This window comes from Camelus bactrianus, chromosome 21 (assembly GCF_048773025.1).
Source record: "Camelus bactrianus isolate YW-2024 breed Bactrian camel chromosome 21, ASM4877302v1, whole genome shotgun sequence".
In the NCBI taxonomy this organism is placed as follows: Eukaryota; Metazoa; Chordata; class Mammalia; order Artiodactyla; family Camelidae; genus Camelus; species Camelus bactrianus.
In genome coordinates, this window is record NC_133559.1 from 16,635,394 (window position 1) to 16,661,508 (window position 26,115).

General features: G+C 48.4%; 1 protein-coding gene across 4 annotated transcripts in view; it reads left to right on the top strand.

The window, feature by feature from the left end:
• The window catches only part of RCSD1 (RCSD domain containing 1), a 59,441-nt gene that overhangs the window by 31,306 nt on the left and 2,020 nt on the right, over positions 1-26,115 (top strand). For 2 of the 4 annotated variants that reach the window (XM_074349760.1, XM_045515859.2), the window contains 5 exons: positions 9,153-9,254; positions 10,404-10,493; positions 14,883-14,954; positions 17,996-18,199; positions 20,447-21,082. In XM_074349760.1, coding sequence (XP_074205861.1) covers positions 9,153-9,254; positions 10,404-10,493; positions 14,883-14,954; positions 17,996-18,199; positions 20,447-21,082 — 1,104 coding nt within the window. The remainder of the gene's footprint in view (positions 1-9,152; positions 9,255-10,403; positions 10,494-14,882; positions 14,955-17,995; positions 18,200-20,446; positions 21,083-26,115) is intronic. The other 2 variants (XM_074349761.1, XM_045515860.2) reach the window with 1 other exon arrangement.

The following is a 26,115-nucleotide window of genomic DNA, read 5'->3' on the forward strand; positions in this document are numbered from 1 at the left end:
ATACAAGTCTTTATGTAGACACATGTTTTTATTTGTCCTGGGCAAATACCAAAGAGTGGGATTCGTCAGGTCATTTGGTTGGTGTATGTTTAACTTGAGAGGCTGCCAAAATATTTTTCTAAGTGGGCATACCATGTAGCATTTCCTCTAACAATGGATGAGCACTCCAGTTGCTCTGCAGGCTCCCCAACATTTGGCGTTGTCAGTTTGTCTTACTGTAACCATTCTTGTGGGTATCCAGTGATATCTCTTTGCAGTCTTAAGTTGCATTTACCTAATGATTTGTGTGCTTATTTGCCATTCACATATCTTCTTTGGTGAAGCGTCTGTTCAGATCCTTTGCCCTTTTTTAATTGGGTTATTTGTCTTATTACAAAATTTGATGAGCACTTTTTAATCCCCAAATGTGAACTCCTGAAAGCTTTGGCTGCCAGAGGCATGTGGTGTTGTGGTTCAGAACACAGGCCTCAGGAGATCATTGGAGTGTGGATTCTAGACTTACCATTAGTAGCTGTGCGATCCTGGACCATTTACTTGGGCTCTCTAGGTATCAGTTTTCTCATCAGTAACATGGAGGTACTTATGAAACCCATGTCACAGAGATGCTATGAGGATTGAATGAGATAATCTTAACACAGTACCTGGCACAATAAACTTTCAGTAAATCAGCTGCTTTATTGTTGTTGAGAGAATGACATGACAAAAGTCTACTCTTATTAATTTAAAATCAGTTGCTAAAGAGAGATAGTTAAGCAAAGATGGCAGGTGTAGATAGAATCACCCAGTACGGGGATGATGCTGGGCACAGAGGGGACCTGAGCAGCCCAGCAGGTCTGGACTCATGTGGGACTCTTGGCCCAAGAGTGCTCTCAGTCAGCTGCTGGAGGGCACACTCACACCATGAATCAGTCCCAGGCCCAAGGGGAGCAGCCAGAGGGAAGAGCAGGTGGAAAAGCGATGTCAGGCCATCTGCAAGCCTCTGCGGCCTGAAAGCCAATCCCCCTACCCTTCCCAGCTCCCCCTTTTCATACCAGGGGTCAGCTGTCTTGCTCTATGGAACCCAACAGACCTTTCAAGTGAAGCAACTCAACTCAGCTAGGTGGTTTCCTTTCCTTTTCTCTTCTTTGGACGGTGTGGCAAGAGGAGATGGGAAAGATAATTAAAATAACTGCTTCAAGACCCTTTTGGCCCCACCCCAGTGAGTTGGCTTCTTGGGCAGGTAGCGCCTGCCCTGTACTTTGCATGGGGCCTCTTTGACATACCAGAGATTGTGGGCTCCCGCCTGGAGCATCCCTGGGCAGCAAGGAGGGGAGGACAGCCTTGGTATCTGAGGACAGCTGCAGGGACAGACCAGAGATGTGGATTTTAGATCCTGTGCAGACACCACTCTGCACTGATAGGGACCCATGCCTCTCTGTGCATCATCTGATCCTTGAGGAAATGTGTCTGAAAATCCCAGCTGCCGACAGAAGGATCCAACCATTCTAGATAAAGAAATAGACAAATTTTAAGTATTTTTTTAAGATATGTCATGTTTTAGGAGAGATTGGATTATTAAAAGTGGAGAAGACAAATACCCAGGGATGGGAATAAGAAATTATAATGGATTTCTTAGCTCCAAGTAGAGACTGGAGGTTCAGGTTGTTAACCTTTGGATTCATCAGGGAAGGTCTCATTCTTTGCCCTCTAGATACGATTCCATTGACCTTGGACGAGTCAATGAATCGTAATGAACGTATTCAAGCCAGGTGTGCCCAGAGCCAACCCTGGCTGACACTTTGTTTCCATTTCCACTTCAAGGTCCTGATCTATATTTATCAAGCCCTCACAATGTTAGCCCACTGGTGTTGGTTTACTGGGACATCATTCATTTATTCATTCATTCATTTACCGGCATTTATCAAGCACTTAATATCACAGTGGGCTAGGGGATGGGGACATGAATAATACACTGTCCCTGTGCTTACAGCAGAAAGAGACAGGCTTGCAAAACCACGGTATTTGATAAACTCTCTGTTTTTCAGACACATCGACCTTCTTTAATTTCCTTAAACACCTCCCAGTCTTCTCAGTTCCAGACCTTGGTGTAAACTCTCCTTGGAATGCCCTTGGCTACCCCTCTCCCCTCCCCACCTCATACACTTTGCTTGGATCACTTCTACTTATCTTTCAGGTCTCAGTTTAACCATCACATCTCTGGGTCAGGTCCCCTTGTCACTTGCTTTCCTAGTCCTTTCCCTCTGCAGCATTTATTACCCTAACAATAACCTCGGTCAAAAATGATGGTTGTTGAACATTCATCCTCATTAGACTGTAACCTCCATTATGAAAGGACTTGTATTATCTTGTTAATTGCTATATTCTGGCGCAGGGCCTGGAGTACAGGAAAAATGAATGAGTGAATGAGCCCAAGATGTGATAAAGCAAAAAGAAGGAGCAGAAGACCCAGCACCACGTCCTACCCATGGTGCTCCGACCCACAGAGCATCCCAGGGGGCTCCCTACTAAGAGTCCAGCTCCAGGCTGCAAGGAGGAGGGGAGGGGAGGGAAGAGGAGCTGCTGTAACAGGAGAGGCTGCAGCTGACTGGGAGGCAGGCCCTGGTCCTCCGGCGACTTGTTCTAATCTTAGAAGGCATGCTTGGGCTTTCTGCTGTGGCATGAAGGGCAGATGTCCCAGACCTCAGGACACACTCACTGTCACTCCCACTCAGGAAGCAGAAACGGCCCCCAGTGAAGGGTATTCCTGGGGGGCCTCCGGGTGGCTGCAGCAAACCCCAGGACTCCAGGCAACCCTGGTGCCTGGAATGCAATCCATCTCTCAGACTTGGAGGGGCTCCCAGTGGAATCAGGTTTATTATGGGACTAACCAGCAAGAGAGGAGCACATGACAGGAGTCTCTGAGCTCTTTTTTTTTTTTAAGTTGAATCACATTTTTATTTTATTAAAAAAAATTGTATTGAAGTACAGTTAGTTACAATGTGTCAGTTTCTTTGTACAGCACAATGTCCCAATCATGCATATACATACATATATTTGTTTTCGTATTCTTTTTCATTGAAGGTTATTAGAAGATATTGAATATAGCCCCCTGTGCTATACAGAAGAAACTCCCTTTGAAGAGCAATGTGTTGTAGATTTACATGTTGGCCCTCTGAATCACCCATGTTAGCTATGCAGAGGCATTTCTTTCACACTCTTCCCCTTTGCCCTAAAAAGAAAAAGAAAAAAAAAGCCAGCTGCTCCCAGGCTGACAGACTGACAAGGTTGAATCTGATCTGCTCCTCCCCTCTGCACGCCCACTGGTTTGTAGGAGGAAGATGGAGATGGTGGTGCGTGCACCCCAGCCCGGACCACGAGGTCGCTGCTTCTGCCTCCTCATCCCAGCACCCTCTCCACCTCCTCCCACCCTCCACTAACCTTGCCTGTCTTTGGCCATTACCTTGTAACAGGAACCAAGTTTCAAACCCAGGTTTGTCTGACTCCAAAAATCCCAGGCAGATCCTTTAGGTCTGTCCTGGACTCTCTGCTCTGTCCACTCACCCCTTCTGGGCACTTTTCCCTTGGCACCTCTCACCTCTTTCCTTCCAGCCCTGCTCCTCCTCTGGGCTCCCCATCTCTGTAGACAGCATCCCTGTTCACCCAGCAGAGGCCAGAAACCTGGGCAGCATCTTGCCACCTCCCTACACTCACTTGGTCAGTCGTCAGTTCTGATCAATCCTTCACCTAATTTGCTTTTGAGTTCTGCTAATGTCCCATCCCCACAGACCCAACTGCAGTTCAGAACACCATTCCAGCTAGTCTCACAGACTCCTGAGATCTGCAGAGTATTGGCTCCAACCCTATGTCTAAGCCACTCTCATAGTTACTAATTCCCAGATTTATCTGCCCATGGTCACCTTTGGTCCCAGTTTTCTGCCTCTTCTGAATCCTTGTCCTCCATTCTCCTGTAAGCCCAGTAGACCTAAGCACCCTGTGAATCTGCTCCCCTGTGAATCTGCTCCCCTGTGAATCTGCTCCCCTGTGAATCCCTGGCATGTGTCGGGCTCATTAATGTCCTCTGAGTGGGCAAATCAAAAAAGTCAGCCTCTTGAAGGCATTCCTTTACCAAATGTGGGCCCTTTTCATTCTCACTCTAACCCTTTACAAAGCACCCATAAATAAAAGGCATTCAGTAGAACTTCTACTGCAGGTTTGCGGATTGCAGGAGGCGGTCGTGATGACACCACATAGCTAACAACTGTAAATCAATGACTAGAGATTCCTGTTCACCAAAACCCTTTTTTTGGCCACCCCATCACCAGAGGTTCCTTTCATTCTGGCCATTTCCCCCACAGGTGGCTGGCCCTGTCCGCTGCTCAGGGTCTTAGCTCCTCTGCCCCTTCCTGCGTCCAGTTTACTTAAAATAAAACACAAACTGCTTGCCACAGTCCTCGAGGCTCCACACGGTGGCCCCCAGACTGCTTCTCATCCTGTATCTCCCCTCCTTTGTCCTTGATGAGACAGGTCCTCGCCACACCTCTCTTTTCTCGGTTTGTCAGGCTTTGTTCCTCTCTGCGCTTTCTGCTCAGAAGAACTTTCTTCCCATCTTTTCCCCAGCTGGGATTCAACTCAGATGACCTCTCCTCAGAGATGTCTGCTCACACCCCCAGAGATAAAATACCCTGTTTTCTCTTTCTCATGGCCTTTAACAAGGTATCTTATTTGTTTATCTGTGTTTACTCTTTGCTACCCTTGGTGGAATAGAAACTCCTTAAGGGCAAGAACTGTCATGGCTTCACCCCAGGGCCCAGGGCAATAATGTTTACTGATGAGAGACTGAGTGAGATAACTTTTGGCGCAGAAGTCTAGAGTTGGTACAGCATGTCGGTGCGGAAAAAGCTAGATCTTTGGAATCCAGATAAAGCTGGTGCTACACTTAGTAACTTGAGGCGTTAGCGACTCTGGGCCATTTTCTGTTCTAGAAGAAGTATGAGGATGACAGAAAATGTATCAGGTGCTCTAAGGACAGTGCCTCCCACGGAGCAGCTGTTCCAGTAGGCAGGTAGGTCAAAGGGGCCACCTGGGCTCCCAGTCCCTCGTCCTTTCCATCGTCCCAGGATGGTAATGGTGAAATGCTGGGGTGAATTAAAGAGTTAAGGACAAGGTGAGGGTAAAGAAAGATGCTGGAACCATCGTGAGATCCCACAGAGACTGTCTGTTGATCCTTCTGAAATGATGGTTTAAGTAAGGACATATTGGAAGGGGGTGAGTATGGTCTTAAGATCCACAGCTGCTCTAGAAGAGCAGAGAAACAAGCACACCTTGCACTTCCGAGGCTCTGGCTGGTCTGGCTTGTTTCTGGTGAGCGAGAGAACCTTCCTTTTAGCTATAAGGGCAGGGGTTCCTCAGCCCCTAGGCAGAGCCCTCCCATTGCTTCTCTTCCAAGCTGTACGTGCCTTGTCTTCCTAAACCACGATCCAGAGACTTTTCGACACATAGACCTTGGACCAAGGAGGCGGGATGGGGCAGAGGCAGGGAGGTAGGTAGTGCCCAATTTGGGCGTGTCCACAAAGATTCCACTGTGTGGGTGGCCGGCGGCGTCCAAATTGTACTGACTCAACATGGCAACAGCGAGAGGGAAGTTCCATGCCATCCAGACACAGGGGCTCCTCAGTTCTCAGAAGAAAGTCCCATAGAAACAGAAAGTAAACACAAGAGGTGATTTTCTTCTGGCCTCGGCAAAGTCGCACGAACCACGGGAGTGGGTTCCAAGCTTGCCGGCAGAGCCAGGCTGAAATGGTGGCACCGAGGGCTTGGTGAGCAAGTTCCAGGACCCAGAAGATGGAGTAGGGGGCTACAGTCTGGAAAGACAAGTGTCAACTGAAGCAGGACCCAAAAAGGAATGAGGTGAGAAGACGGATTTAAGATGTAGCGATTGGCCCCAGAAAGAAAGGACGAGCTGGGGTCAAAACAACGACAAAACATGGAATGTGGATGTAGGCAGGGGAGGGTGTTAGTGACTCTGGGAGCAGGTTCCCTGCCCTGATACCTGGGCACCTGCTGGGGGTTGGGTGGTGGGGGAGGGGAAGAAAGCATCCTTTGATGGGAACTTTCTGTGTTCCCTGCTCTGTGTTCAGAACTTAACAGAATAGAGAATATTCTCTTTGGAATAGAGAAAGAACACTTAGTCCCAGGGAGGCTGTGGGCAGGGATGGGGTGGGGAGGGTGTCCCAGGAGAACTGGGGACTAGGCATGGACGCTGAAGTCATTCTCAGATCTAAGAGCAATCAAGGTGGGAGCATGACCTTACCAAACCAGCCTTGGCCAAGAGAGAGCTCACCCTCCTGGGGCCGAGGTGGTGTGATGTCGAACTGCTGGAGGAGATTAGTTGTGGTCCCTGCCAGAACTGCAAGGCAGAAATCCAGGCAGCGCCTCAGCGCCTGTCCCTCCCCAGAGCCATGCTGCTCCCACTATTCCTGTGCAACCTAGTGGCTTGGGATAGCTTCACTGTTTATGTATCACTTGACAGTTCTCAAAGCACCTGCGCAAATTATCCTACTTAACTGATGTCCATTGCTGGCTTATCAGGCATTGGAGTCAAGTGTTTCACAGAGTATTCTGTTTAGCTTGTCCTGTGTGACTCTGGTTAAGTCACTTGCCTTCTCTGGGCTTCGGTGTGCCCGACTGAGAGAAGGCAACAATCAGTCATTCTTCATAACATAGAATGAGAAGCATCTGGAGAGGGGCTGGTGGTGAGTGGATTTGCCAGGCTTCAGCAAGCCCTGGAGTCCGTGGACATTCAAAAGAAAAGCCATTCACTAGGTTCCAAGAAAACAAATTCAGACGTATTATAATCTTTCCTTCAACCCAGCTTTTAAGTCCTAAATGCTTCCAGAAGCCTTGTAGTTCTTTCGCTCCTTGCCAAGCCCAGTTTTGAGACAGGGAAGTTGGGGAGGAGTTTCTGATTCCTGTAGCTCTATTTTTGTCTGGAATGTATCTTCCTGCACCGCCAGTGATTGGCGCCTTTGGGGCCGAGGTAAAGTGCGCTGTCAGCAGGATGTGAGCGATAAATAGCAACGGACAGAGAGACTGAGCTGTTCCGGGGCAGGAAGTTAGACAGATGGACAAACTAATGGGCCCAGCATCTTTGCCAAGAGCAGCTCAATTAATTAATCACACTGTCCCTGGAGCGTCTCCGTTGTTCCGAGAGGACAAGATGTTCACCTCCGACAAGGCCCAGTGCGGCAAGTGCGGGGCACGGTCAGGGTGGGCACCACTCCCCTGCTTTCCCCCAGCTTTATGGGGAACTCTGGCATCTTGAAAAGAAGTGAATCCTTCTACATCTTGATGTGAAGTCAGCATTTGATGTTTAGGATGCACTGGGGATAAACTTGAATAACAGCGGGAAATAGTAAAGAGGGACCCGTCTTTTTCTCTAGAACAGCCTGTTCACAGATCCCAGTAGTTCTTTCCTATCTCTAAGCAAAGCCCTCCTCACAAAGCTTTGCCCCCACCTACTCAGCTTCACCGCCGGAGGGCGCTGGAGTTCAGCGGGCGGTCAGGCGTCTGCCCCTCCTCTGCTCCAAGCGGGCAGCATCTGGTATAACCAGTGACATTTACTTTGGAGGGAACACCCAAATAACAAAGCTTGGAAACAATTTTAGCACAAAAAGGAGGGCCTAGGAAGTGTATGTGAGTGTGTGTGTGTGTGTGTGTGTGTGTGTGCGTGTGTCTGTGTGTCTGTGCTGGTGTGTGGTGCACAGGGATGCAAGCTTGCAGTTGGAGAGGAGCATGCCTGGTCTTGGAAGGCCATGAGCCCCATGGAAAGACAGAGATGAACTTTCTCAGGCACATGTACTACCCAGATCCTCCCAGTTTCAGGCTAGACACGAGCAGGGAAGCGTGGAGAGGGAGTTTGCAGTCTGCATAAAAAATGCCATCATCACGGTCACCAAAAACTAAAGCCTAGCATCTCTGGGACTGGACATTTGATAAAATTATTAAAACCGGGTGGTTCTGTGGGCTGCGTGTAACAAGGCAGAAGAGAGGTGGCTGCTTCCAGCACTCGCTGACTCACCATGTGTGTGTGTGGGTGACAAGTAGGAGTGAGCGGTGTCCAGATGTATCGTGGCCTCTTCAGGGAGCCTGGAGGCACCTTAAGGGAGGAGAGGCTGCAGGAAACTGATGACTGCCCTGGTGGCAGAGCAGGGGCATGGTAACCGGCTTGGAGAAAACTCCCAGCAGAAAGGAACAGAACAGTAAAAGAAGTGAGTCTCTCAGTGCAGACACTGTGAGAATGTAATGAGATATGCAAATATCTAACTGAAATCATCACAAGAGTTCTTGGAAGGACCCTGTTGCCCATAGTCATAACAGCCCTTCTGAAATTCTTATGTCCCGGGGCCTTGTCCCTGCCCTCTAGCTATACAGTAAATCATATAATTCGCAGAACAGCCTTGTGAGTGATGTGCTAACATTATCCCTGTCAAGGTACAGAAAGGTAAAGTCATTTGCCTCAGGTCACTGAACTAGTACGAGTGGTCAAATCCAGACACTCTGGTTCCTGTCCGCCATGCTTCCCACCTCTCATGTTATTTATCTGTTAATTCAACAAATATTTTCGGAACATTTCTATGTCCAAGGCACTCAATTAAGCAGGGGAGACAAGACACAAAAATATTGTCCAAGTTCAATAGACGGCATTTGCTCATCCTATTATATGTAGTTACAGGCGTCTCTCTCCAGTGCATGTTGCCAGCCCCCAGTTTCCTAAGCCTCGGCTGACCGAGGGAAGATGCTGTCACTGATATACCCCTCCTCAGGCCGGGTCTTTGTGGAATTTGGGGGGAAGCCGGCCTTATCCTGCCTCCCAGATCTCCGGGCACCTTCCCACCTCTCAGGACAGCACCAAGTTGTCTTTCTCTCCAGGTCCCCAGAGCCACACCCAGGGCTGAGGACATTGTAAATATTCACTAAATGCAGTTGACTGAACAGGTCTTTTAAAAAATCTTTGAATGCAGGAGCCAATTGCAAAATGCTGTTAAAGACCTCACTGTCCTGGCACAGTGACACACATAACACATCGTGGCCTTATACTCAGCACCTTGTGTGGCACCCAGTGCCGACTCTCTGCGGTGCCAAGTACATACTTTTGCTTGTCCTTGGTTTGCCAGGAAAGGCCGGCAGAAACTAACGCCAAAGTGGACGACTCGGCGCCCCCGTCGGTAGCCCAGCTGGCCGGGCGGTTTAGGGAGCAGGCAGCCGCTGCAAAGGAGGTGAGTCAGGCGGCTTCAGAGCCCCTCTCCTGGGAGGGGGCTGGAGGAAGGGGAAGTCTGGGTCAGGCCCAGAGGAGAAGGCGGGAGGAGGCTTGGTAATTACCAAATTAGGAAGAGAAGCGGAGAGGGGTCTCCCTGAATGTGAAGAATGTCACCATGCCGCTGGGCCTGGGCGGGATCTTTCCCCAGCAGAGTGAGGCTTACACTCTGGCGTGGAGGGAGCAGACCCAGGGCCGGCCGCGAGCTAAAGTCCTGCCCGTCGGAGAGAGTCTGAATTCATCTCCTTCTGGATCCACTGATGGAGACTTAGATCTTGCACAGCTGTACCAGACCTGGGCTCATGCAGAATAAAGAAGCCCCCGCACCAGGCTCCTGCCGGAACCTAGGAACCCAGAGCAAGGACAGATTCCAAATGGAGCCTTGGGAAGAAAGAGAGGACTTCAAGGGAAGCACAGTCAGATATAGGTAGCCAGGGATCAGGATGGAAAGGGAGCCAGTGACCAGTGGATTCTAGAAAGAACCTGCTAGAGAGGGCAGAGTCGAAGGTAGCATTGGAGAGATCTGAGCTAGGTTTTCTCTAGTCCTACAGTGTGAGGAGCTCTTTAGAAGTGAAGTGAGGAAGAGCTCCCCACCCCCAACTCACGCCCCGGTGTAGAAGGAGGGTTCTCGTGGCCCCTTGGGGCAGACGAGAATATGGTTGTCATGCTTTCTTAGGTGTGTTATTTTGCATTTTTGTTTTCTCATCTGAAAAATCGGCCCATAATTTCTAGACATTATAGGAATGTCATAAAGGGTGAAGGAGAGACCCTGATCTAAGGTGCTAGCAGTACTTAGCAGCTGGATGTGGTGTCATTTTGAGATGTTGCTTCAGGCTGATGCACCTCAAGTAGAAGCGGATGCTCCAGCAGGAAAGGACCAGGAGAGGAGAAGTTGAAAGTCAAAACGGGCCAACAGTTCACTGGAATGAATTTATGGTTCGGGTTAATGGATGGTCACAAAGACATGCAGTGGCTCCCTCCATTCTTTTCTCCTTCAGACATCCCTAAACATTCCTAAAACCAGTTTCCACCTCCTTCCTCTTCCTCCTTGTTGCCTGATTAGCTCTCTCTCTTTTTCTCTCTATGTGTCCGTCTGTTGCCCTCCCTCTAGACACCAGCCAGTAAACCAACAAGAAGGAAACCACCCTGCTCCCTCTCTCTGTTCCCCCCCAAGGTAGAGCTGGGCCAGAATGGTGAGGAGGTAAGTGCCACTGCTGCCGGGGGCTCAGAGGATGCTGGTGATGGGTTTTCTTCCTCCTTAGAGGAAGAGGCACCACAGTCACACTTGTAGACTTCGAAACCTGCACGGGGAACTTCAACATTTCAGATTCAGGGATGAGTCTCCTCTTCTTAATGCTTCCTGAACCCTATCATTTGAAAACGAGGCTCCTTCTGCTTTCTCTTACTGAGCCTCCTGTTCAAGGGCAGGAGCACTCTTTTTCAAGCCTCAGCATTTCAGCAAAGAGAATGGACCACACAGTATTGCCACACCGGATTCAGGAGTTATGAAAGTCACATTTTACTGTCAGGTCTGACTTAGATGATCTTCCACGCGTAGACAGAATCTTCTATGTGTAGAAGGCTCTGGAAAGAGGGGCTGCACTCACGTAAGGCAGAATTGCAGTGTGAGGGAGTCGTGAGGTTCTGCGGGATCTGATAAAGGCTGACTATTGTTCTGGATCACTGGAAGAAAACCAGAGCACACAGGAGACCTCATTGCCCTCAGATATAAATAGCCAGTGTTACAAACATAATAAAGGGTCTGGTATCACAGATCATAGCCAGCAATGGAGTCCCAGCCTGCATATTCACCTACTCTTATTTATCTAATTGTAGCTGTAAGAGTGTCTTGTCCATGCCCTCCCAGCCATCCATGAACCTTCACTGTGGTCATCATGGTCCCGGCCAGAAATGAATTTGCATGTTCCCTCGTCCAGCCTGGGAGGCCAGCCCCAAAATAGAGCAAGGCAGTCCGGTTCCTACATCCCATTGTGACCACGTCTTTCTCTTTTCCTTTTCGGAGACTGGTGTCCTGACGACAGACACCAGATAGACATGTGAACTTGGGCGAGCCTCTTGGGGCCTACATTTCCTCACCTATGAAGTGAGCCATTTGGAGTGGATCAGCGATTTTTCAAACCTTTTTGTCAACTCAAGATGTATAAGCAGAAACCCATCAGATGAAGCTCAGAACTGCTTGAGTGGGATGTGGGGCACAGTGGGGTTGGAGTCAACGCCCCACTTGCTCTGAGAATACTCCACCACCCGTACGGATCGGGGTCTTCTGAGATGAGAACCCCCAAGAAACACAGTTTAAAAATCACTAAGTTTTGGGGGGGTAGGTTACAGCTCAGTGGTAGAGTGCATTCTTAGCATGCACAAGGTCCTGGGTTCAGTCGCCAGTACCCCCATTAAAAAAATAAATAAACCTAATTACCCCTCCCCCCCAAAAAAACCCCAAAACCCAACAACAACAAAAAACCACGAAGCTTTTGTTGGGGCCTCCTCAAGTGCTGACATGATTCTGTGGCTTCTTGGGGTCACCAGCCAATGTCCTGACCAAATACATACCAACAATTTCTCTTTACTGAGTGTCAACTTCTCCTGTGACCTTCAACTCTCTGGGCTTGGAGTCTGTGTTAGGCAACAGGCGAAGGCCGTGGCCATTAGGAGCCTACTGTGAGGCTGCCTCCGTGACCTGAACTTGGCCCCGTAGACGTCACTGCACTGCACTGAGCTTATTTCCTTTTTTGTAAAAGGAACAAGAACACTAAGCAGATGGGGCTGGATAGGGCTGGATAGGTTAGTTCAGCAGCTTTGGGAGAAATGCATTTACAGGTCTCATCCCAGAGGGTACACCAGCAGCTAAGTGGCATATATAACCAAGGGCTGGATGGGTGGGAGCGTGGGATTGAGAGGGTAATTCCTGCGTGGAGTGACAAGCTGCTTGCACACAGGAAGGGCATTGCTTCCAGAGATCAATGACTTCATCACCTTGAAATCCACATAAAAATAAAACGAACAGCCAGCCCTGTCTGTCCGGGTTAGACGGAAGCTGTGCCCACACCTCTATGCTCCCATATCACAGCCTGCAGGAGCCTTAATGCCGGGAGCGCTGGGGACCTGCAGGGAGGGCCCCACTCATGCTGCTCCTCGGTTCTTGATGCGCAGTGCTGGAAAGGGCCTTCCCATCCCTTCTTCATCCCTGCCCCCTCCCTATGCCTGCAGGGCCTGAGATGGTGGGGCCAGCTCCTGCAGACTGGGTGTCCTGGAGTTACCCCTCTCTGGAGGACCCACCCAAAAGTGTGTTTTTTAAAAAATTGTTTTAAATTTATTTTATTTCTTTTTATTTTTTGAAAAGTGACTTTATTTAGGTTTTTTTTTTTTGAGGGGGGAGGTAATTAGGTTTATTTGTTTCTTTATTTTTAGAGGAGATACTGGGAATTGAACCCAGGACCTCCTGCACACTAAGCATGTGCTCTACCACTGTGCTGTAACCTCCCACCTCAAAAGTGTGTTTACTGTGGCCCCTGACCCTACCTCACCTGCCCAGAGAAGTGAAAAACACTTCCATCTGAAAAATATAGTCTGTAATTTCTAAACTTGATAGAATGTTGTGTATGGGCACATATACATACATTTAGAGAGATGCAAGCCTGGCTTTTCTGCACCAACACTATTAGCCCGAGCCACTTGCCTGGAGCTGTTTCTTAAACAGTAATGGAAATACTGCCACCTACTGCCTTTCTCAGGAACTGCATTTCTTGCATTGGTGGCTATTTTGGATTCTTCCTGCTTTGCAGTTCAATTCAAATCAACAAGGATTTTGGGGAGAACAAGCTAAGTTCCCAGCACTGTCCTATGGGGAAGGGACTGTGTTTTTTTTTTTAATTTTCCCTCTTTTCAGAAGATAGTAGTCAGTTGCCGAAGAGAAGAGTTTAAAGTATTATGTAAAGTGAGTTTTGTCAGCACATCTGTTGCTGCAGGTTCCAAAACAGGTGTCTTCAGGAACACTGGCTCCTGTGAACTTCCACTGTAAAGCCCGGAAATCAAGGACAGCCGAGTTTGGGCTGGAAGCTGTTTGTAGCCACCATGGACACAAAGCTCTCTGAAAGACTGAGTGCTCTGGGACTATGTCTCACGTTGTAGACTCGTGGATTCAGAGGCACTGGAGAGCTGGAGTTGTCCTTAGAATCAGTTATTCCAACCCGCCAGCCTGGGTCTTGGATGAGGAGCCTGAGGCCAGGGCATCCATCTGGCTCCTTGCAAAGCCAGAGTGAGAGGGGGCTGGGGAGGGAGGCTCCTGCATCCTAGCCAGTGACTGCCCCACTCCAGCACCTCTCCCGCAATGTTGGACCTTAAAAAGGTTACAAGGAGTTCGGTTGAGTGAGTCTCTCTCCTTCCATCACTAAAATCCAATCATCTCACACAATAAATATCTCAGAATAGTTGTAAGAAATTAGGGTTATTCTTATGATTCAAGTAAATTAGGAGTGAGGGTCCCCAAACTAAAGGAAAATTCTTTTTCTGCTCTGGTCTCTGTCCAGCAGACACATCTTCTTTTTCTTCTTCATTATCATCATCATCATCACTGTCATCATCCCTACATGTTGAGTGAGGATCAATATACCTGTGGAACTAGAATCAAGTTTTAGAGATTTTACACAAAACAAAAAGCAGATGGTATTTTTAGATAATATAAAATCCAAAGACAGACAAGATTCCTGACATGCATTCATCACAAAAAAAATATCTCCAGTGCTGGGAGGGTATAACTTAAGCCATAGAGCGCATGCTTAGGTGCACAAGGTCCTGGGTTCAATCCCCAGTACCTCCTCCAAAAATAAATAAATAAACCTAATCACCCCCCCACCAAAAAAAAATCTCCAACTAACAGAGCACCTATATGGAGATTTTATATATACATAAAGTGTATATATAAAATCAGGCATTGACTACTCTAGAGGGCAGGGACTAAATCATATTCATTTTTATGTAACCAACACAATGCCTGGAATCTAGTAGATAATAAATGTCTGCTTAATCAAAATGGATAGCTAATGTTTTAGAAAATGATAATTTATAAACAACACTCTTGGTGGGGTTTTCCAAAATATTATTAGTTCAAGGGAAGAATTTCAGTAATACCCCTGACAGGTTTCAGTCTGGCTCTGTGGTTTCTTGTTTTGTTTGTGACAAGCAGAATGGTCCTCTTTGAAATTCCTTCCAAATATTGGCCTACATTGTGAAGGTCAGGAGGTGAAAATCTTGTCCCCCTGCGACATAGCCTGTTCCCTCATAATGACCACGAAGGCTTTCTTCCTAGAACAGACCGCCTATGTTGCAGACGTCTGTCCTGCCTTCTCTAATTCATAGATTCAGGTGGTCTTGTCAGTAGTAAGATGAGGGCGGGGGTGGGGGGGAGCCTGCCCCGCCCGGGACCCGATGAGGGAAGTGGGCTTTGAAGCTCAAGTGGTGAAACCAACTTTTTCTTCTCCTCTTATTCCAACGGTGGCTTTTGGTCTCCAGCCAGAACCCCACCTCCCTTCACCTTATTTATCTGGTTGTTTTGGTCCATTTGCTTTTATAGAAGTCACCGCCCAATGCAAACCACCCTCCTAAAATCAAGGTGAAGAGCTCGCCTCTGATCGAGAAGCTTCAGGTAAGTTCAGAACAGTTAGCTCTTGCTACCTCTTATCCTTCCCCACCTCTTATCCAACATTTGCATGCCTTTGGGGCTCAAGAGTAGTCCCAAATGTCACCTGGATTCCTGACCTCTGGTAACCAGCTTGCACATGACACTGCACTTGATCTCACAGTCTTGTTGGGGAGACACAATTTTCACACATGATCCAATAAAAGCTGTATAGGAGAGTGAAGCAAACACCGGAGATCTAAATTGTGTGTAAGTACCCGACTTCTACTGCTCTAGACCAGGGCTTTTTAACTTTGGCATCATTTGTGCAGGGTAGTTTTGTTGCAGGGGGCTGCCTCGTACATTTGCAAGATGTTTAGCAGCATCCCTGGTCCCAATCCACGAGGTGCCAGCAGAACTCGTCAACAAATTGTAACAAAGAAAAATGTCCCTACATGTTGCCACATGTCTCCTGGGGGCAAAATCCCCTACCCCACTCCAGGTGAGAACCACTGCTCTAGAATTTTTGAGCAAGAAGAGAGTGAGTGGGCAGGAGTAATTAACGCATACCCTGAGTTGGTCCTTAGGGATGATGGCTGGAAAGGAGAGAGGAAAGCGCACCTGTTGTGGGAACAGCATGAGCTGAGTGCAGAGGAGGGGCAGGCGTGACATGTCTGGGTGGGGCCTGTAGAAGATGCTCTGGCTTTCACCACAGTCTCTGTGCAGCCACCCAGAACAGCAAGGCTCTCATGCCCTGGATCCTCCCATCTGGGCCCAACTAACAAAATTGGCACACCAGCCTTGTTCTGAAGCCATTATCAGGGATGTGTGGAGACAAGTAGCCACAGTCTCTGCAGTTCCCAGCTACAGGAGAGCCCAGGATTTGGCTCCCAGCCTGATTTGGGGTGAAGGAAAGCATCCCTGGTTTTGGGTCATGAGCCTGCCCTGTGGAGGGTGGGGAGGCATCTCCCCTGAAGTTTAATTCATTCTGAGAAGCCCTGATTCCACCCCCGCTGCAGGGAGGGAGGGGGGCTGTCCGTCACTGTAGGAGGCTGCAGGGCTCCCATGCACATAACAGGGATTTCTCAGACAGGACCCCAGAACTTGACATTCCCTCCTAACAGCCATCTAAGAGGTGTAGCCCAGGACAGCCACCTCCACCTGCCTGCAGCCAGCCCCGCCCTCATCCAGGTGCAGGAAATTAGTTCCCAAATGCTGTGTACCCTGCAGTCTTGGCCTTACTCCCCTTTCCAGCCATTAATGAGCCTCTTTGGGAAGCACAACAACCTGAGAATGAGGTTTTGATCTCTAACGGTTTAATCTTATGAAGGGTGTCAGGGATAATGTATATTTGGCCAAATCCCATAGGAGCCTTGCTTTGTTGGAAACATGTGGGCAAAGAACTAAGAAATGCACCAGAAGCTGGATTGTTCTTCTAAATATTTTATTGGATGAGTTAGGAACTATGATTTTTCTTCACTACTGTCCATAATTCAAAGTTCAAGTTTTCCATTGGCTAGCTAGACCCATGTTATTTGCAAGCAGCCTTACGGAAGGAATTTCCCAGCTTGACAATGAGAAGGGAGAAAGACCTCCTTTAATGCTCAGTTAACGTCTCCTCTGCCATGAAGCCCTCTGCGCCGTCGCAGTGCATCAGCTCCCACAGCCTCTGCCCCTTGGTACCTGCCATGTGCTGCTTTTAGACATGGCTTGGTTGGGCCCACAGTGTTGCCATTTAACTTTTATATTTTTAAGTTTACCATGATGCAATATTGTCCATAAGTTTGTTCTTAAGTTCACAATAGAAATACTAGTATCTTCTTAACATGTGTAACGTTCTGTACTCTCCAAGTCCCAGAGTCCATGTAGGAGTTCTCTGGGATGACAGTCTTAGCTGGTGGAAGGGTGGCACTGAGGGGAGTCTGGAGGGGAAGGGTGTGAGCCAGGTAGTGGCAGGAGATAGTAATGGGGTGGATCGAAAAAGATTCTGGAGATCAGGCTCAGTAGATTGGACAAACAAAGAATGCGAGACTCAGAAAGGTTACTGGACTCACTGAAGGTCACGCAGCTATTCAGTGAAAGCTGATATTTGGAGTCAAGTGTGTCTGCGTGGAGAGCATCACCTGCCCCTCGAGCCTGGTCCCTTCCCTGTGAGGCCTTGCCACTGGCTTTGCTGGTCTGGAGGACAACTGTGCGATGATTTGGAAATGCAGAGGGCGGAGCAGGAGGTGCACTGGCCCCTAGGTGGCGCTGGAGAGGACCTGGGGCGCTCACGTTCAGTCCCTCCATAGACACCTGCCCCACCACCGTCTCCGAGGCAGTAGAATGGATCGGGCCTCCTTCCCCACCAAACTCATGACTCCCTCAGGCCTCAGGTTACCTTTGAGTAACCTCTCCCCTTTGTTGTTCTTAGGGTTCATTTTAATCTTGTTTCACCTGCACTGAGATGCCCCCGGTTGGAGTTCACACTGGTGTCTGCTCGGCTGGCTCCCCTCTGGAAGGGCTCGGTGGCCTGCTGTGTCCACCGAGAGACACCCTGTCCTTGCAGGCTGAGGGACACACAGGCCTGGCTTGAATCCCAGGGCAGATTCCTGAGGCACGTTCCTAATTTATGGCAGGAGGACAAAACCAAACATGTGGGGTGGCTGGTGGTTGTAGAGGGGAAAACTGTACATGCCTGGCAAGGAGCAGGCACCCCGTGAGCGGTAACTACGATTGACGCTGACAAGAAAGATGGTAAAAGGTGCTGACCTGCCATGAGATCCGGGTGCCTGCAGGTGCTGGCACTTGCTATTTTGGCTTCTTTGTCTATAAAGTGGGGCAGTTCTAGTGCATTTTTGTTGGATCAAATCAGTGCTTCCTGGGTATTCTGGGATGCAGCCTGGGGTAAGCCAGGTAGCAGGAGATAGACCGTGGAGGTGGTGCTTCCAGGAGGGGCAGGACATGATGTGACAATGGATAACTGGCTAGGAAGTAACATGAAGAGCCTCGTGTTACCTAGGCCCAACCAGTCAGTTCTGAGGCCAGGGAACCGCCACTCCCTGTCATTTCTTGTGTTTTCCCGACAGGCCAATTTAGCCTTTGATCCAGCAGCCCTGCTACCTGGGGCCTCACCCAAGAGTCCCGGACTCAAGGCCATGGTGTCGCCGTTTCACAGCCCGCCCTCTACCCCCAGCAGCCCTGGCGTGCGGTCTCGGGCCAGCGAGCCAGAGGAGGTGCCCGTCAGCTTTGACCAGCCTCCTGAAGGCAGTCACCTGCCCTGTTACAATAAGGTAATGTCTGCACACAAAGCACTGTGGTGTGTCTGCGAGAATGTGGGCACTGGGAGATCCTGAATGACCTCTACCCTGTTGTTGTCCTGGAGGAAGGAGACCGCATTTGAGCTGTGGTCAGAGCTGGGTTTTAACAAGGGACATTTATTTCTCTTCTTCCTGGCAAATGATCCCCGAACTAAGATCTCCCTCTGTCTAGCCTGCCTCTCTCAGCTCCTCTCCCTGTAACAGCACCCCTCACCTGGAAGGCAGGCGTGAGGGATGGAGTGCTCTGTCCTCTGTGGAGAGAAGGGTGGGAATTCAGGACTGACCCCAGCTGCACAGAGAGTTATGTCAAAAGCCAAAAACAAAAGCTAAAGACCTGATCAGTGACTCATCAGAAGGGAGGGCAGGGTCACTAGGTCTTTAAAATACCATGTCCTGGTGTAATAGGAATACTCCTGTGTCCCAGTATGGGGTCAGGTCGTTCTTACTGCATCTTGCCCCAATTAAAGAACATCCAAACTGTTCCTTTGCAAAAAGATATATGGCACGGCCTGTTTCTGTAGATGCGTTGTGCCCGATACTTTGTGTGTGCTGTCCTCAGATCCCTGCCCTAGTAGGAGGATGTAAGAATCAGAGGCACACACAGTCCAGTTCACTCCAAGCAGGTATCCGGCAAGCTGGACCAGAGCCAAGCAGGGGCCAAGAGTTACAGGGATCTGATGCCAAGAAATGGTAAATGGATGTGACTTTAGAATGAGGGATGGAGAGAGAGGGATATTCTGGGCTCTTTCCAGAAAGTCCATCTAGGAAAAAAAGATCAAATGAGTTTGTTGAAACAGGTAGCGCCCAAGGAAACAAAGGGCTGGCAGCAAGGAGGTGATGGGGAGGCCTCGGGCCTGCTGGCTGGGGACATCGTGGCGCTCCTCCAGCTCAGGGCGATGGAGAGACCCTCTGGTGGTGGCAGAGAGGAACCCAGGAGGAACCCAGGGGAGAGGCTTGTCTTCTCACAGGATGTCAGGATGTCAGTAGGGAGTAGGGGCAGGGAGGGAGGCACTGCCACCTGGTCATATTACTGGGGAACTTTAGGCTTGTGACAGCAGCAAGGGAGCAGGCAGGTTATTTCTGAACCCTGCTGGCCATGAGGGCTGAGGCCTGGCTAGTCTGGCCTGAACCCCTTTTTAAAAAATATTTTTTGTTTTGGGGGGAAGGTCATTAGGTTTATTTATTTTTTAACGGAGGTACTGGGGATTGAACCCAGGACCTGTACATGCCAAGCATGTGCTCTACTGCTGAGCTATACCCACCCCGCAGGAAACCCTCTTAAAATGAACTGTTTATTCCAAACCTCTGAGACAGAACTAGGACTGACCAATACCAAAATGTAAATCAGCGAGAAAATAAGATTTATGAAAATAAGATTTGATTTGCATATACATTTTTAAAGGCCACGTCACTTAAGCGGGGCATCTGGTACAAACATGTCCGTCGAACTTTTGACAAAGTCAGGTGGACTGAGGTGAGACCTGCTTCTGAGATCCGCACCCTTCCCAGAGAGGAAACGATTTTCAGGCAGCTGTGCTGGCTGCTGCTTAGTGTGGCTTCTGCTAAGGGAAAGCAAAGGACCCTGGCTGCGCAGGCCTCCCAGAGTTAGCCAGCTTTGTGAGGGGCGGGGAGGACGAGCTGGGGAAAGAGAGAAAGCTGGTCACCAGCCGTCCAGCTCCACACCCACAAGGTCCCTGTTCTGGGTCAGGCCACCCGCAGGCCCCTCACCTTCTCCTCTGTTAGGTTCATCTTTGTCAAAGTAGAATTGTCAAAATGTCAAAACATGACTTTTATCCAAAAAGAGATTTTATTTAGCTTGTTAATTTATGAGAAACCTGTAAGGAGGTAAAGCTCATTCAGAGAACATTCGAAGAACCGATTATTTATAGGCAATTCAAAAGAACAAATGTTAGAGTACAATTGCCAAGTTAGACACCAAACTGACTGATGTTTTACAGGCCAATAAAATCATAGGTTATCTTTTTTACTGGATACAAAGCATTTTCATCTTCACAAAAAAATCTGCAGGTTACCATGTAAAACCACAATCCCACAGGGCTCCACCTCTGGTAAGTAGCCAGCAGTGGTACATCCCCCTAGAACCTGATCCTCGGAGGGGCTTGTGAGGCCGTGCATGAGGCCGGCGCTGAAGGAACACATCATCCTCCCCTTGGCCTTTCTCACAGGCTGTGGGTCATTGTCCTTAACGCTTTCTTTCAGGTGCGGACAAGGGGCTCGATCAAAAGGCGCCCTCCCTCCAGGCGATTCCGAAGGTCCCAGTCGGACTGCGGGGACCTGGGGGACTTCAGGGCCGTGGAGTTCTCCCAGGAGAATGGTGCCAAGGAAGAGAACGGGGGTGAGGTGTTCCCACCCAAGAGCCAGGCCCCAGGGTCCCCTCCTCTGAGGAGGACTTCCAACAGGACAGAGAAGCAGGAGGAGATGGGCACAGCCACGGAGGAAGGCCCGCAGCGTGAGGAGGCCGTGGGCAGCTCCGAAGAGGGGGCCGGCCAGCGTCCAGCCCCGGCCTCCGGCCCAGAGGCAGAGAACGGGTGTGGGAGCCCCACGGAGGAGAAACCGGCAGGAGAGCAGACGGAGGGGCCTACGGAGGTGCAGGAGAGGGCGGCCAGCAAAGAGGATGAACCCGGACAAAGGAGCCAAGACACAAAGGGGCCGGAGGAGGCAGCTGTGGGAGAGGAGACCCCCCAAAGTCCTCCCAGAGGAGTGGAGGGTGGCCACAGCCCCGAACAGGGGAAAGACAAGGAAGAGCAAGACGAGGGGACCCTTCCCGAGTCCGGCTGTGACGCCGGCACCAGCCATGCCCAGCCACACACCAGCAGTGAGGTCCCCGAGACAGAGGTAGGTGGCCCGGCTTGTCTACCCGCTCCCTTTTTGTTGGAGAACTTCAGGGTGAAGGTGGTATGCGAATTGGGCCTTTAAAGGAGGCTTTATGTTTTATCCATCCACGCACAGGTGTTGGACACCTAGTTCTCAGGAGAGGGGGTGTGATTCAGTCCCTGCCCTCCTGCTGGGCTCACAATTATTTGTCCTTCAGCCGGCTCCTCCAGCCACCCCCAGGAAGCCCACCTTGAACTCCCCTACGTATGCTTTAGAAGCAGAACCAGCCCTGCTGAGACTAGAAGTTCCACAACAAAAGCTCCATGTGCCCCTTTTCTACTGCACTCCCTGACAATCTCATCCACAAAGTCACTCTCCAGTGTTTTCCTGTTCCCTTTTTGTCAGTTCATTCATTCATTCATTCATTCACTCAAGCCACCATAAGCTTCCAGCTACACAAGCCTCTTATCTGGATACTTGCTTCCATTTTTTCTGCCTACACAGTCCACTCTGTACAGAAACCAGAAGTGTCCATGTGTGTTTTCTCATTGCTAAAATTACTCCCCTATTGCAAACTGGCAGCTTAAAACAATAGAAATGTATTTTCTCAGCGCTGGAGGCCAGAACTCCAAAATCAAGGTGCTGGTAGGGTTGGTTCCCTCTGGAGGTTCTGAGAAAGAATCTGTTCCAGGCCTGTCCCCTAACTCCTGGTGGCTGCCGGCAACCTTCAGAATCTTTCCTTGCCGAAGTCAGCAGTCCTTGGCGTTTCCTGCTTGTAGACTTATCACTCCAACCTCTGCCTCTGTCTTCACATGGTCTTCCTGTGTGTGTGTGTGTGTGTGTGTGTGTGTGTGTGTGTGTGTGTGTGTGTGTGTGTGTGTGTGTGTGTGTGTGACAACTCCCTCTCCTTTCTCTTACAGGGACACCAGTCACCCAGTGTGGACCCACCCTAAATCCAGAGTGATCTCATCTTGAGATCCTTAATTATGTCTGCAAAGATCCCCTTTCTAAATAAGATTACATTCACAGGTACTAGGGGTTAGGATTGGACAGGTCTTTTGGGGAGAGGACACAGTGCCCCATACCTCCCCTCCCCCTTGTCCTGTGGTTTCCCAGTGCACTCAGAATATAAAATCCAAACCCTCTGTGAGGCCCATGCCCAGCTCTCCCTGACTCTCCCCCTCACCTTGCCCCAACCATGCTGATTTTTTTGTTTTTTGGTTTGGTTTGGTTTGGTTTCTGCAGTGGTTAATACCTAGATCCTTGAAGCAGCCTGGTGAAGTAATTTATAAGTACAAAATTGGCTGACCAGAATCAGAACCTGTGGCTTTCCAATATGTCATCTGAGAACTGTTGTTTAGGACCGTGGTTTAAGTTGCATACAGCTGGCATGTGTGCGTCCTTCCAGCCCTTCTTCTTCCTGGTTGTATTTTTATAATCCAAATTGATAGTGTTCAGGTCTTAAACATGTTGCTCTTGAATGTTCACTAAACTTTCTTTAATATAGTAATACTAAAAAAAAATGGGATTTTTTTATTCTCAAAAACCGTTCTTTTTTTTTTGTTTTATTACTTAAATGCCAGGTGCTACCTCTTTATAAGAACTTAACAGCATCTAATTTCTCATTTAACTGCACATATCAGAGCCTCACTATGTGCAGAACACTCTACTAGCTGTCGTGTGTGTGTGTATGTGTGTGTGTGTGTTAAAAACACACACACATCCACTTCCGAGGAGATTTTAATTGAAGACTATTATAAAATTCTTGAGAAAATTATTGAGTATTTAGTATATTAATTTTGTTAATATACAAGGATAAAGATAGATATGTGTTTGAAGTGCCAAATAAACAGCAAAAAAACTTGGTTGAAAAATATGTCTTTTCCAGAAACTGTATATCTAAACTTTCCTTTTTGGCCTTTCAAAGGGAAATATGTTATTCAGTGGGGCTTTTCAGTTTATTTACTTTTCTTGAGGAATTGGCAAAGCTTGATAAGGTGTTCAGATTGTTGTTCTAAAATACAAGCAGGCAGACATAGCATAGGCTTTCTCCTATTTTGCCTAGTTAATTTCAATTAATAAATTAATGACTTAAGTAGTAATGTGTTAGAATTATTTTCCAACTGACCTATGTATAAAGTTACTGATTAAATTGTCTAGAATAATTTTTATTTATTTTTATTTATTGAATACATTCTCATTTTAAAGGTTCTAACAAACAGAAGTATGGAGGATGAATTTTTTTCTTTTTTTAAATTGACATGTAATTGATTTACAATATTGTGTTAGTTTCAGGTGTAGAGCAAAGTGATTCAGTTATACATATATATGTGTGTGTGTGCATATGTGTTATACATACATATGTGTGTGTGCGTGTGTGTGTATATATATATATATATATATATATATATATATATATATATATATGCTTTTTTCCCATTCTTTTCCATTATAGTTTATTATAAGACACTGACTATATTTCCCTGTGCTATACAGTAAATCTTTGTTGTTTATCTCTAAGAATGAATTTTGAATCTCTACCCTCTCCCTCTCCACCTCTCTCCTTAGTGTCATCACCATAAACAACTTGGCGTTCATATTTTCAGTCCTATTTGGGATTTGGGTTGGATGGGCTGAGCTGCAGTTGTTTTTCACAAAGATGTATTTTTTTAACTGCTAGATATGCTTGTCCCTTCCTCTTGACAGTCTTTTGAGCATATCCATCTTGTTGTAGTTTATGTGTAGTTTCTACTGATCAAAGACCAAGATGGGGATTCGATCAGGGGCTGGAAAGTTGTCTCTTTGGTGGTGTGTGCTGCCTCCGCCAGATGCAGGAAAGACCTGGGACAGGCATGGGGTGCCCGGGGAGCCCATGAGCCAAGGGGCCCACAGTTATTGTCACTGGGGAATCCTTTTGCACCCTGCCTGAGGCTGGTTGTGTTTGGCTCCCCCCACCCCAACCACCATTTTCTGGACTTTTCCACAGGTATCTGTGGTGCATGTGTGTGCATGTGAAGCGAGGGGTTAGACTACGAACCTCCCATTTGGTTAGGCTTCTGTGTTTCTAGCTCCTCACTAGCTCACCCCTTGCTGCCTACGCACATACTCAGATCTCTCTCATCCTAAACCTCTCAACTCTGCTCCCCGCCTCCCGAGTCCTCTCTGTCTCCCTCCTATGTTTCCCCTTCTGATCGCATTCTTATCAATGATTTTGAAGCTCACAAATACCCTCCCGGCCCCCAAGGACCGGTTGTGTCTTGGTTCTTGTCATCCTCACTTCTGTCAAGCAGCTGACGCTGGCAACCTGCCCTTGAGACCACCTTCCTCCTTTAGCCTCTATCTGGCTGGGCTGCCCGGGCCCCCCACCATCCTCCCTGCCTCCTAGGGCAGAGTCACCACATCCCGACCTTGATAGTCTCCTCTGGCCCCCACTCCCAGGATGCACCTCGTTTTGCCAATGACTCCTACACCTGGTCCTCACCATTGCCTTCCAGACCAGTCCTGACAGCTTAGCACCAGCCAGGCTCTGACCATGGGCCCCTAACCTCTGCACCTGAAGGCCCACCAGTCCCTCGCACTCCACATTTCCAAAACCAGGCTCCTGCTCACTTTGTTTCTTCACTTACATTCAACTGAAACCCAAAATTCCTTTGCTAGCCTCACCCATTTCTGCTCACAAGGTACTTTCTTCTTTCTCTGTGTCACCTCCCCCCATACCTAATCAGTCCCCAAGTCTTGGGAAATCTCCCACTTATGGCATTTCACCTTCTCTCTCTCTCCATCTCCATTGCCCTGACCCCCGTGCTGCCCTTTCTTCCTCATCTCGCTACAATCACAAGTCACTCCTAACAGAATTCCTGGTCTCCAGACCCACCCTTTATATTAGCACCATATGCATCTTCCTGGGAATGCTGTGTCAACTGACTACTCTCCCTGCCAAAACCTTTTGGTTCTGCCCATTGGAAAATTGAATTTTCACTCTTCTGTGTGCTGAACTCTGCTGGTCCTGTCCCCTGTGATGGGACCTAGGGCTTCAGCCAGCCTACATCACCCACCATTCCCCAGTAGGTAACACAGGCTGTCCTGGTGTCCCTTCCACTGGAAGTGCCTGCACCACCAGCTGAGATCGCTTGGGCCCAGCCCTCACTATGACCTGGAAGTCCTCTCACTGCACCTCTGACCTCCATAGGCCTTCTTCTCTGATTGCTCTGATGACAAATGCCCCCAGCTCCTTGCACTCTGTATAGTGCAATAGGATGGCCCATGTCACATACCTTGTACTGTGGATGCATTTGTAAATATCTCAGTTTCAGCTAAAGATGATATTAGAAGGCCTGGTACAGCTCCTGGCACAGAAGGAGCTTAAAAGTAACACCCTTTGAATGGACACTGAACAAATAGTGGTTTTCCTGTCCTTTTATTTAGTATCAGTCTTTTATTTTTGATGCTTTCTGTTCTTTTGCCACTTGTATGCTGCTGAAGATTCTTGAGCAGTGTTTCAGGATGATGAAATTAATGGAAATGAGTGAAGGAGTAAGAAGCTAGGGCAGGGAGGACATGGGAGGCCACGCATCAAGACATAGGCAGTGTCACCTAGTAGTTGAGGGCTCAGTCAAGCTCAGGTCCCTGGATTTAAATCCTGACTCCACCACTTACTAGCTGTGTGACCTCAGGGAAGTCACTTGATCTCTCTATGCCTTAACTGCCCCAGCTATAAAACAGAGCTAATAAAACTACCAAACTCATATTGCTTTTGTGAGGAATACATGAGTCAATGCATGTGAACAATTATATTGTTGCAGATAAAATGTGTTACAGCTCAGTGTTATAGCTCAGTGTTACAGCACTCAGAGAGTTGGAGAACTCAGGTTTATTACTCCAGCGGGCCCAGAGGAGTTAACACTCCAAGCTCTGAATCCCGTTGGTAAGTTTACACAGGCTTTTATAGGCTGCTAGTTTACACTTTGCAACATCATATGCAAATGAAGTATAACAAAAGTTGACTAATTAGGAACAAGCTTTGTAGAAATGGACCAATCAGGAGGGAGAGAAAT